Source organism: Galeopterus variegatus, unplaced genomic scaffold (genome assembly GCF_000696425.1).
Source record: "Galeopterus variegatus unplaced genomic scaffold, G_variegatus-3.0.2 Scaffold2203, whole genome shotgun sequence".
NCBI classification, from domain to species: domain Eukaryota; kingdom Metazoa; phylum Chordata; class Mammalia; order Dermoptera; family Cynocephalidae; genus Galeopterus; species Galeopterus variegatus.
Genome location: NW_007728314.1, coordinates 150,569 through 163,035, shown reverse-complemented (window position 1 = coordinate 163,035; position 12,467 = coordinate 150,569). Strand labels below are relative to the sequence as shown.

Genomic DNA, 12,467 nt, shown 5'->3' with positions numbered 1-12,467 from the left:
ACCGGTTCCCGCTCACTGGCTGAGTGAGGCGCGGGAGCAACACCGAGGGTTGCGATCCCGTTGCTGGTCCCGGTCCGGTACGGGGGCGACACTGAGGGTTTCGATCCGTTGCCGGACACGGAAAAAGACAAAAAAAAAAAAAAAAAAAATTTCCTTTACTACTTTTCAAATGTCTTGAGAAGTACTTTCCTGATAATCACATGTTGAAGAAAAGGGAATAAAATGAATTTGGAAGTGTGCTGGGTGTGAATCTTACATCTTTCTCTTGAACACGAATAAAAATAATTAGCTTGTGGTACTTAAGCACTGAAAAACTAGTACAGATCATAATGGATATTAGGAAAAAAGCCTTATTTCTTGGTCTTTTACAGGCTTTGGAATGCAGTGTTTGAAAACATCTAAAGAAAAGTAATAAGAACATAACTATGTAACAAATCTATTACATAATACATCCATGTTAACTAAATAAGTCTGACTTTAAAGAATCTTTCACTGGTTAGCACAGTCAGTTAGAGTGCAGTATTGTAACACCCAGGTCAAGGGTTTGGATCCACCTAACAGCCAAAGGAGAGTCTTTGGACATTCTTAGTGAACTGCTACAACATATAGTAATTTTCCATGGAAGAAACATTAAATACAGATTTTTCAAAAATAACCCCATAAAATACATTAGTGAATGCCACTATATGGGGGATTTTTCCAGGACTGAATATTCCTGCAATAGAGATCTACTTGCTGAAGATTCATTTATGAAACTGAATTCACTGATACGCAAGCCTCTGAAAGTATAACTCCATGAAGAACAAATGATATAAGGTTTTTAAAAGCCCCTTCTAAATTTTTTAAGTAAAAAATATAATAGTAACATATGGTGTTTTCATCATCACTGAATGGATTTCTTGGGATCAATGAATCCTTTCTTAAATAAAAATGTGCCATAGTGGACCAAAAAAGATTATGTTTTTAAACACCCTTAGGAATAACCTAGAGCAGTTTTTTCCAATTCCAGACTTCCTAGGTTTCTTAAGGGAAGACCCAGATAATGGGCTAGGGGTAGAGGTTAGGAGAATAGGCTCCCCATGCTTATTCCATGCCACCCTCAGATCAGCTATATTTTCATGGCTTTATATAGAGGGGGTTTTGTGTAAGATTTGTTTCGGGTACTAAGTTTTGCATCCAAAATAATACATATGTTTTTAAAAAGTCAAAGAACAAAAAAAAATCTGTTGTCTGTATTCTGTGGAATGTCACATATCAGTAGCAAGCTGTACTTTGCTTGGAGTCAAAATGTATTGCTTAGAAGTGCATCTCTGAAGGTACTCAGTTAATGATATATGATATGTTTTATGAAAAGTTCGATTTTTTCAGAATTTTATGTCCATGTTTATGTGATATGTATGACCACTGTGTCTAATGATGCTATAAAATTTTTATAAGATTTTAAGTTACTTTTATGAAAAATAGCTACAATACGGGCCGGCCTGTGGCTCACTCGGTAGAGTGAGGTGCTGAAAAATAGCTACAATACACAGTAAGGATTAAACAAGTTTAATTACATTTTTTTTTTTTTTTCAAGGAAACATACTAACTCAGTGGATCCAACTTCTCATCTTTAAGACCTGGTAAAAGGCAGGACAAAGATTCTGCTTATTTATCGAGTAATAGACACACAGTAAACTAACAATGGAACTAGCTCAAAATAAGATAATTATTTCTGAAGGCTGCTGAATGCCTCAAGTGAAATGATCTAGGTCAGATGAGATTTCAATCTAATTTTAGTTCTAGAAAATGCAACTCATGATGATCCTATTATCCCAGCTAGCTTTAGGCAAAAATTGGTTTCATTTTGTGAGAAAAAGCAAACACAATATAAGTGTCAAGTGTAACAAGTCTTCAGTTTAGAGACTCGATTTGGTCTTATCTAAATGGTAGGACCATTTCTCAGTGACAATAGCTACCAACCTCGTTATAAACTTCTTGGCACTATGATTAGGTACACAATAATTGCCCATTTTGAGTGTTTTAATCAAGCACCAACTGAGATGCAGAGGCAGAGCATTGGGCAAGCATTAGTGTTTGCTATCCTAAGTTTGAATTTCATCATGTAAGAACCCCTGCTACTTTAAACATTCAACTTTGAATCCTTCCCAAATATAGAAGCATTGAAGGGAAGCATCTCAATTTCATTCCTAATAAATGAGCTGCTGGGATGAGGATGACATCAGTTATACCTCTTGAAAAGTATCCTCAGATTAGAATCTATTTTTACAATTGTTTAAATATAAGAATGAAAATATGGACAGAAGATCTATGAAGGCCAAGTTCAGACTAGAGCAGTCATTCAGAAATTAAGTAATTAGAAACCAAAAACCAAATTTTACCTGCCTACCACTTTCAGAAAGTAGGCAGGTATCAGCAGTTAAGTCCCAGAAAGGGGAAAACAAATACAAACACGACAATGGGAGTTGAACTGTATGGCAACAGTGATTAGAAATGGAGCAGTGCCCTAACAGTTCTACTCCTTTGAAGCACTAAGAGTGCTAGAGAAAGATAGAAAGAAAATACACTAGCAGTTGAATGGCATTTACCCCAGTTATCTTCAATTTGCAAGGCCTAATTGCAGACTTCAATTCCACACTGAACCCCTAGAGCCTGATGTTTGCAACATTTAAAAAATGAAGTCAAAAACAAATTAATCATTTTGAAACTAAGAACACAGGTAGTTAAATAGCAAGTAAAAAAGAAACTTATTTTTGTGACTAGGAAATAAGTGTTGAGCTTTGCAGTTATTTGAGCATTTAAGAGAGAAAATGAGATGCTCTGCAACTGAGAAGACAGACACTTTGGGGGCAATGCCAGACTCACCTCTCGAAATTAGATCATGTTCACAATTTTCCATTTTAAATGCTGAAGCATTAACATGCAAAAATAATTCTTAACACTGTTAGTCGGAAAGTCAAAATACCGTTGCTAACCAGATTCATTATTAAAAATCAACAAGTGTTAGGTCTAGGATTTTGGATTGATTGATTATATCATATTCCCAACACCAAATGTTTATTTTGGAAAAGGGTTAATGAATGAGTAAAAAAGATGCAGTTGTTAAAAATGACCCAAAATCCCAAGAGAAATGATATAATATACACACATATATGTATATACAAATACATATACATATATATGAACAAGGACATTTGGGTTTAAAGTTAGTAGTCAAATTTTCCAAGGACGTCTTTTTTTTTTTAAACATAGAGCCAAATTTTTATGTATTTTAAAAACCACCTCCTTGATCTAACACTGTTAGAAATGAATAAATTACCCAATTTTGTATTCAATTTTTTCCCTGTAACGTCACTTGGTTCTTGGCTACTAACCTTTCATGTTACTCTTGGTTTTGTCAGTTTGCTTGCCTGTGGGGGTTTGGGCCTGCTGACCCTGCCCACTGGAAGAGGCTGCTTGCTGTGCTGCTTTCTGCTTTAACATTGTCCAATCAAATGTGTAGTCATATTGATGATTCAGAGTTCTGAAAAATATAAAATTATCTATATTAATCCTTTAATAATAGAGTCTAGTTAAATACCCTACTGGACTTTTCAAGACAGTGAGGACATTTCTTTAGAACACAAATGTTTCCTCTTAAGTGTGGTAACTTCCAAAAGATTTCTCTCCCTTAAATGATTTTTTTTAAACTGTTCAGAGAAATAATTCCATTTTTTACATGTCACGATTCAGGGGAAAAAAAGATATAACTACTCTGCTTTGCTGTATTAGATAAAAATACATCCTCTCCCTTTTCAAATTGAAGCTGCCTGTAAACTTCCTTGAAAGGGGTAAGTTGAGTGGGAATGAAAAGGCAGTACGAAAAACTAAAACACTGAGTCAAACTGTCAATTACCTAGGGGGCGTTTAGGAGGTACTTTCTTGAATAGCGGGTACTTCCTACAAACAAACACGAGTAGGGATAGAACTATAAGTTTGTGAGAAAGATGTCTGTGCTGGTGCCTTGGGAAGACCTCAATTCTTATTTTCTTCCAGCAGAGTTTGAGCCACATGTACTCTATTCCTCCCTGCCTCACCCCCTGTTCAAGATCAGTTCTGGGTGGTGCCTAAGGAACCCTAGTTTGGGACTGCCTCCACACCATCAAACTCCATGACTATGTGATATTTTAATTACTTTTTTGATATTGAATAGGATTCTGTAACAAAGCTGGAGAGTTCCAGGGGACACTGACAGCCACTTATCTCCAATATAAATTGCAATTAGTTTGGAAAAATTAGATTCTACTTTGAGTTTGATTCAACTATCTCTCGACCCTAAACTAAAATCACCTCAAGTTTATTTGTACTGCAAATGAGAAAATGCCAAATTATTCCGAAAGAATTCACATTTTCTCAAAACTTTTATTCATACTGGTTAGGCCTGCTTTACTTTAGTTTACTACTTATCAGAATAGATATGCTAGATGAATTTAACCAATACTCCTCACTAGAATTTATTGTCTTAAAAATACCTTAAAAACTGACCTGAAAAGAATGCGGAATAGCTGCCTCAGATACATGTAATCAGGGGCTTCTTCAAAGCGCAGCCCACGGCAATAGTTTAAGTACATGGCAAATTCTGCAGGAAACCCCTATAAATTAAAACATAGTAAAAAAACAAAAATCTTATTTTAAGATAGGAAAATAACGCAACCAAGAAAATGTATTTGAGTAGGGTGTTTTGCTACTTTGTAGGAAAACATAAAAATTAAAATAATTATGACTTGAGGTTTCCTCATAAATTTGAACAAAATTTCACCATCCTACTCCCCCCATTATATATAACATCTTTTTACACTGCTAGAGGAAGCATGTATCCTTTTCCTACAATCAATACTGTGTTTTTAAATAAATAATTCAGATATCCCACTTGTTAATTTATTATATCATTTTATCAATGTCTAATAAATTTGATAGCAATGACCAACAAATGCCAAAATGGAAGCCAGTAATGGTTCTTTGTCAGAACAAGACAATGAATGGGCACTTTCTCCCCACCCTCTGAAGTTGATAATTTCTTTTTGGGGGGCAGCTGGCCAGTCTAGTCCCTGACCTTGGTGTTATAACGCTATGCTCTAACCAAATGAGCTAACCACCCAACCCATTTTTTTTTTTTTTTACAATAGTAGTATATAACTATTTAAACAAAGTGTAACCTACAAAGCAACCACTATTAACATTTGTGACACATGACAATCCAATGCTCTTGCTATGAATATATTGGGTTTTTCTTTTCTTTTTTTGTGTAACTGTTATCATATTGTATACATAATATATTCTGGTTTTTTCCATTAACATTACATTCTAAGCACCCTTCCATCTTATTTCCCAGCTCTTCATACACTTCTAAATGGCTACATAATATTCTACCTAGTAAATACGCCATAGTGAACTTGTTCCCTATAAAAGAACATTTAGGTGGATTCTGATTTTTCTTTATTATTAATAATAATCCTGCTAATCATATCTGTGGGCATAAACTTTTTGTAGTTTCTTAGGAAAGATTCTCAAAGACATATGTAAACATATTAAAGGCTCTAGATATTAGCCACTGAAAAGATTTTGACATCAGCAATGTAGAAAATGCAAACATAGCACAAACTCCTCCCCCAGAGTAAATGCAAATGTGAAGGGAGGTAAGTTAAAGGAGGCAGTCTCTTCCCACAACCTTACTATTTTGACAAATTGCTCACATCCAGGAGTCAAGGCAGTATATAACAGATATCCTTGTTACATTTGTTATTGATTATACTGATGTAAACAGATCTAACCTCTGTATATGAGCACCCGAAACTGAAGTAATGAATGTTATACATTTTTGTTTTTTCAGCTCTTAACAGGATTTTTACATTTACTACATACATTCATGGTCTGTGTTAATGGTAAACAGCATGACCACGAGACTGAAAACAATCTCACTACTTTACAGTAATACCTCATACTTCTTTCTTCCTGTGTTGACTCCACACTGAATCAACTACTTGTGGCTAATCCAGAAAGACTAATATAGCCCAATTTCTAGATCAAAGTTTTAAGAAGTCCACAAGCAGAGAATGTACTAAATCCCCCTTTCTCTTCCTGTAAAAATGGCTGGCTATTCCAGGAAGTCAAATGCATCTTTCTCTTGCATGGAAATAGTACTATACAGAAATTATGATGTTTTGCTTCCTGAAGTGTACAGATTTAAAAAAGTTATTTGTGCAGGGCATACATGCAAACATTTTACTCACTAACCTAAAATGTATTCATAATTTAGAACAAATCCCAATGAGTTCTAGAAAAGATCTCTCACACATCCCCTCGTTATTATAGATACGTAGAAAACAGAAAAGCAAATTTGTGGATGGGGAAATACATTAAGGACATCTCCATTTTCCCCCTTCCACAAAGTACTATCTTAACTCTTGATGATTTCTACCTCTTATCACTCAATTATTTAATTGCATACTGTTTTCTAATTAATTTCAGGTATGCAATTCTTGTCTCAAAGATGACCATATGGGCCAGCCCGGTGGCGCACTGCTACAGTGTGCTGCTTGGGAGTGCGGTGGCGCTCCCGCCGAGGGTTCGGATCCCACATACAGACCGGTTCCCGCTCACTGGCTGAGCGAGGTGCGGGCGCAGCACCGAGGGTTGCGATCCCGTTGCCAGTCCCGGTCCGGTCCGGGCGCAACACTGAGGGTTGCGATCCATTGCCGGACACGAAAAAAGACAAAAAAGGAAAAAAATAAAATAAAATAAAATAAAGATGACCATATGGTCTTCTTTCTATGAAAGAGACCATGGTTATTCATCATGACACACATATCTCTGTATAAACTCACTTGCCTTTCTAACAAGTTTGAGATTTCAGAGAAATGAGCCTGATTCAAACTGTCTTCTATATATCCCTATTGCTGGACAGTTGTTATGTTGGACTGCTCCTATGTATATGCCAGTTTCCCTATTCCTAGATGTACCAATTGCAAATATCCTTTTTTTGGCCTCAGTTTAGGAATAAGAAGAATATTTCTTAATTTTTCTCCACAGATTGATGAAATTCTACTGGGAATGTCTATCTGCCCTGTTAATTTTCCTCCACTTTTTAACAGATTAAAGAGCCTAAACAAACTAGAAACATAAAACAAAGCATTTAAAGTGACTCATGTTCGAGCCATTTTTTAAAGTAAAGACATTTAGAATATTAAAATGGTAACTAATTACCTAATATGATGTTTAAGTTCTAGGGCCAGCAAGTACAGTTTTTGTTCTTGGATCATTTACATTTTTAAACTATACTTATCATGCATACTTACCTTACATAAAACTTCAACAGGAGTGGACATCTTCTTTTCACTAATCTTTTCATATTTTTGTTTCTTTGTTGCAGCCTGTGGAAAAGAATCAAATTACAAAAATATACTAAATACTACTGAGAAGAAACTTGGTAGTTTAAAACATATACAAAAAAAGTTTCCATCATTTAGTGACATTTATAAACTTGAGTTAATTGTATAAGTCACAATCTTTTTCCAATGTAAAAATATTCATATTAGGTAAAGCTACCCATATAAAAAGTGAGTACTTTAGCTCACAGCCTCTCAATAAATACGGGTAACTTTTTCCTATAAAGGACCAATAAAGTATCAAAAAAGCCATTAAATTCTAGGACAGTGATTTACCACTAACACACACTCACAAAAGTAATTGTGAAACACCTAGTTAATAGAAACAAAATAAAATGTTAGGATAATTACATAAATAACTAGTATTGTTGGACAGTTTTACTGTACATAAAAAATATACACTTTCAACATAATAGCCACACACATGAAAATGAGTAAGTCTCCACCTGTCTTAACCCATGTCAACTTTCATCTATATAAAGCGAGTGGTTACCAGTGGGTATCAGCCCATTGTCTCAAAAGAAAAGAGTTCTTCACCTGTGTAGTGGCTTTCTATTAACTAAGTTCTTACTAAAATGATCAGGTCTAATTTTTCCAAGTAAAAGATAAAAAGTAAATTAAAGTTAGTTCAATCTCAGAAAAATCTCAAATTTGGAAGGGACCTTAAGGTCCCTTCCCCTCGAATACATATTTTTATTCTTGGGAGGGATGAAGAGAGAGAGAAAGAAAGAAAAAAGAAAAGGGAGGGAGGAAGGGAAGGAAGGGAAGGGAGGGAGGGAGGGAGGGNAGTGAGCCACGGGCCGGCCCACAGCAGGCTTTTTAAAAAATAGAAATTGACAAGTTGTACCAGCCAGCCACCAAAAAAAGAAAAGAAAGAAAGAAATTGATAAACTGATTCTTAAAAATTATGTGTAAGTGCAAAGGACCAAAACAACTTTGGAAAAGAACAAGCTTAGAGGTCTTAACAATACCTGACTTTAAGTGTTACTATAAAGTTACTGTAATAAAGATAGTGTAGTACTAGCATAAGAATAGACAAATTGATAAATAGAGCTGAATAGAGGATCCAGGAATAGAACCACCCCTATATGGTCAATTGATTTTCAATCAAAGCTTCAAAGCAATGCAATGGAGGAAAAGAAAGTTTTTCAACCAGTGATGCTGGAACAATTGGTTATCCATATGGATATATATATATATTTTTTATTTGTTTTCTTCCCTCTCTTATCCCCTTATGATATAACATAAGATGTATTGACTTTACCTCATAATATTTAAATCATGGGTTATTAAGAGAAGAGTAAACATCACCCAAGGACTTTCATACTCTTCTGGAGGAAGAGTTAATGCATTTTTTTGGTTGTATGCAGGAAAATTGTATAACATTAGGTGGAAGTATGACCTTGTTATTTTCTTTATACAGAAATTAAGTATGATTTAAGGAGATGTATGTGGTTGCCAAGTTGACAAGAGATGGACTTGTGATGGTTAATGTGCCAATTTGGCTGGGCTACAGTTTCCAGATTTTTGCTCAAACATTCTGGGTGCTTCTGTGAAAGTGTTTTTTGGATGAGATTAACATTTAAATCAGTGGACTTTGAGTAAAGCAGATTACCTTCCATAATGTGTAATTCAATCAGTTGAAGGCCTTAATAGAACAAAGACTGACCTCTCCCAAATAAGAAGGATTTCTGTCCACTGAATGCCTTTGGACTCAAACTACCACTTTTCCCTGAGTCTCCAGCAGGCCTACGCTGCAGATTTTGAATTTACCAAGTCTGCACAATCGCGTGAGCCAGTTCCTTAAAATAAATATCTCTCTGTGTGTATATATACACATCCTGTCGGTTCTCTTTCTCTGCAGAACTCTGACTAATACATTCTCTTACTTCTTTCAGGTCACTGCTAAAATGTTCTCTCCTTAGAAACACTTTTCTTGACCAAATTATTTAAAATAGACCCTTACCCTAACCCCTCACCCTACCCGGTTACTCTTCAAATCTTTATACTGTTTTATTTTCCTTCATAGCACTTATTAGTATCTAAAATTATATACGAGGATACTACAAAAATTTCATAAATGTTCATATTACCTTTTCATTTTATTTTTTCATCAACTTTTTGAAGTACCCTCACACACACACACACACACACATACTTTTTACTCTTTTATTGACTTTACCTCCTTCACTAGAATGTTAGCTCAATGAGACAGAAACTTTTTTGTCTTGTTCACTAATGTATCCCCAGAACAGTGCCTACTTCAATATCTATTGAATGACTGAATTATATATATATGCATTATGTATATTCGCCTAAGTACATATTAAGCATGTAGTTCTACCACCTGCTTTTGTCATTTAACAATATATCATATTTATAACATGGACATCTTTACATGTTAATAATACACATAGATTAGGCTTTTTCTTCTTATTGACTGCAAGGTATTTCATTGTGTAGACATACTGGAATTTATTTAACCAGTCTCCTGCTGCAAGTTATTTGGGCTTTTTTTTAACTTTTCACTTAGGTTTTTAAAAGGTCATAATAGACACCCTTATGCAATATCTTTGTGTACATGCGTGTGAATGTCTATAGAATAAATTAATAAAAGTGAAATTTCTGAATTAAAAAGGTTTTATCAATTTACACTCTTACAAATGATTTATATCCTTGCCCACACAATTGCAGATCATTAAATCTGTGGCAACAAGCCCTTGAGACTATATTCCAGGCATTGAATGCATGTTGTGGGAGAGGGAGCTTCCTTTTTTCACTAGACTTTTTTCTTATGCAGTTTCTAGGAAAGTGTTGCATTGGCAGAGGGGACAAACATTGAGAAACCAATGAATAAAAATCAATATCACAATGATTCAAACAATACTTTAAAGGTTACTAGTCAAATATTTTAACTGTAGTTTTACTCAGTGGTGTGAAACCAGACTAAAACATAGCAGTTGAAGGGGACTATTTACCAGGAAGTTTGATAAAAGGCCGGGCCTCCTCAAGTTTAATCTGACAGCTCCACTCAGTCCTTTTTTTGCTGGTTTGCCTGTCTTTGCCTGCCCTTGGGTTGGGTTCACTCTCCTTGTGTCCTCAGCCCTCTTTCCATGCCCTTCCTGCCTTCCCAGGGGGATCTCATTTATCCTTATGGCTTCATGTAAAGAGGATGTGCCAGTGACTTCCTAATTTATACTGCCAATCCAAACTTCCCTCTCCCAGAACTTTACATCCATCTTTCCACTGGACACCTTCACTTGGATAAGCCACGGTATCAGCTGGCCCAAAACTGATCTCATTACTTTCCCCCAAACCTGTTCCTTCTCTAGGATGCCTTTTCTTTAGTGAAGGCTACCACCATACAACTAATTGCCCAAGACAGAAATCTCAGAATCAACCTAAGCCCTCCCTCCCCTCACATCCTGAGGTCACCATGTTCTATAGATATTACTTGAACATTTTACTCTTACCTTCCCTCTTCTACTTCACTATTACTGTAGCCTTAACCTGAGGCCTTTTATCTCTCCTCTAGCTGAATACTACAACTTCCTATCTGGTCTCCCAGCTTCAGCCATATATCTTCCCAGGATGCATTGTTCTAGAATTCAAATTATATTATGCTGTCGTATCCTTCAATGGCTCCCTCATTGCTACAGATAAAGTTCAAATTCCTTCGTGTGGCATACCTGCCTTCCATGAACTGGCACCTGATTACCTCCCCAGTCTTATCTGTCAGTGCACAGTCCAAAGTATGTCATGCCAGTTATAATGGAGTGATTGCAGTTTCTGAAAAGGTAGTTTCATATTCTTATGCCTTTTCACGAATTGCTTCCTGTCTGGCGTAACTTTCCATCTGCCTGGTAAGAATTCTGTCTTTAAAGACTCAGTAGGAAAGGTCACCTTATCTTTGGCTTCCCAACCTCCCTGTAGAATTGCGCACTTCCTCCTATAGCAGACACTGTTGGCTATTTAACTAGGACCCCCTTGCCCCTACCTGGTCCTCTTTCCAACAAGACCCCAATTTTGTTAAGGCTACATGATCATATGCTTCAGGGAGGTTGGCCCTGTGTTGGGTCCTTATTCATCTAAGCCAGTCAGCAATTGATTTAGGTTTGGACATGAGATACTATTCTAGTCAATGAGACAGGAGGAAAGGTCTTATGGAGAGCTTTTTTGAAGGGCTTCTCTTTTGAAGAGACGCAAAGGTAGAGATGGTCTGTTCTACTGGACTAATTGTAGTTTTGGATAAGCTGGATTTGTGTCACTGCAACCAGAGGATTACTGACTAATACAAGGAGTATGGTAAAAGAAAAGCAAGTTCCCCCAAAATGGGCTAAAGAATCATAATGGTAACAGGTTAAAGCCAATCGCTGGAACTGAGGCACTTATTCAGTGATGATGTCCCAGCAAAGTAGACTTGATAGTGAATCTCCTATGCTTCAAAGCTAAGGCTACACATGTTTCTGCAGATTAAGAACAGGACTGTTTCAGAGCTCAGGGCTGAGTCTGTGTGGGCAGATTGTGGCCTTGCCTGTGAGAAGAGGGAGCCAGAAAACCTAATAGGGAGGAGAGAATAGCTCTGTCTGTAAAGAAGGGTTATTATACCTGTGAAGAGCCAAGAACCTAGATGGAAGCTGTTGGAAGCAAGGAAGAGGAAGAAACAGAAGAGATACTAAGTGGTGTTTTCCAATATAAATTATAAAACCGGCCCAGAGGGGGTATGACACGCTGGAAGAAATGCAGGCTTTGAAGTTACACTGCTGAGGTTTCAGTCCCAATTCTGGTCCTGCCACTTAGTACTTGTGTGATGATGGGCAAGTTATTTTCATCACTCCAGCCTCAGTTTCTCTCTCTAAAATGAGAGCAACAACAATCACACCCATCTCTTAGAAAAGTTGTGAATGAGATAAATGAGACAATACAAGTAAAATGTTTAGTATAGTACCTGGCACTTAGTAAGCAACACTACTACTACTGGCAGTAATAATAAATAAACTCTAATCATGAGAATAAGAATAAAGATTAGAACTGGCAGTATTA

At 36.3% G+C, this 12,467-nt stretch overlaps 1 protein-coding gene across 5 annotated transcripts in view; it reads right to left on the bottom strand.

Moving 5' to 3' along the window:
* The window catches only part of CSNK1A1 (casein kinase 1, alpha 1), a 51,637-nt gene that overhangs the window by 6,031 nt on the left and 33,139 nt on the right, over window positions 1-12,467 (bottom strand). For 2 of the 5 annotated variants that reach the window (XM_008580910.1, XM_008580912.1), the window contains 3 exons: window positions 7,335-7,409; window positions 4,525-4,631; window positions 3,375-3,523 (listed from right to left, as the gene is read on the bottom strand). In XM_008580910.1, the coding sequence (XP_008579132.1) occupies window positions 3,375-3,523; window positions 4,525-4,631; window positions 7,335-7,409 (331 nt within the window). Of the gene's footprint in view, window positions 1-3,369; window positions 3,524-4,524; window positions 4,632-7,334; window positions 7,410-12,467 lie in introns of those variants that run through there. The other 3 variants (XM_008580914.1, XM_008580911.1, XM_008580913.1) reach the window with 2 other exon arrangements.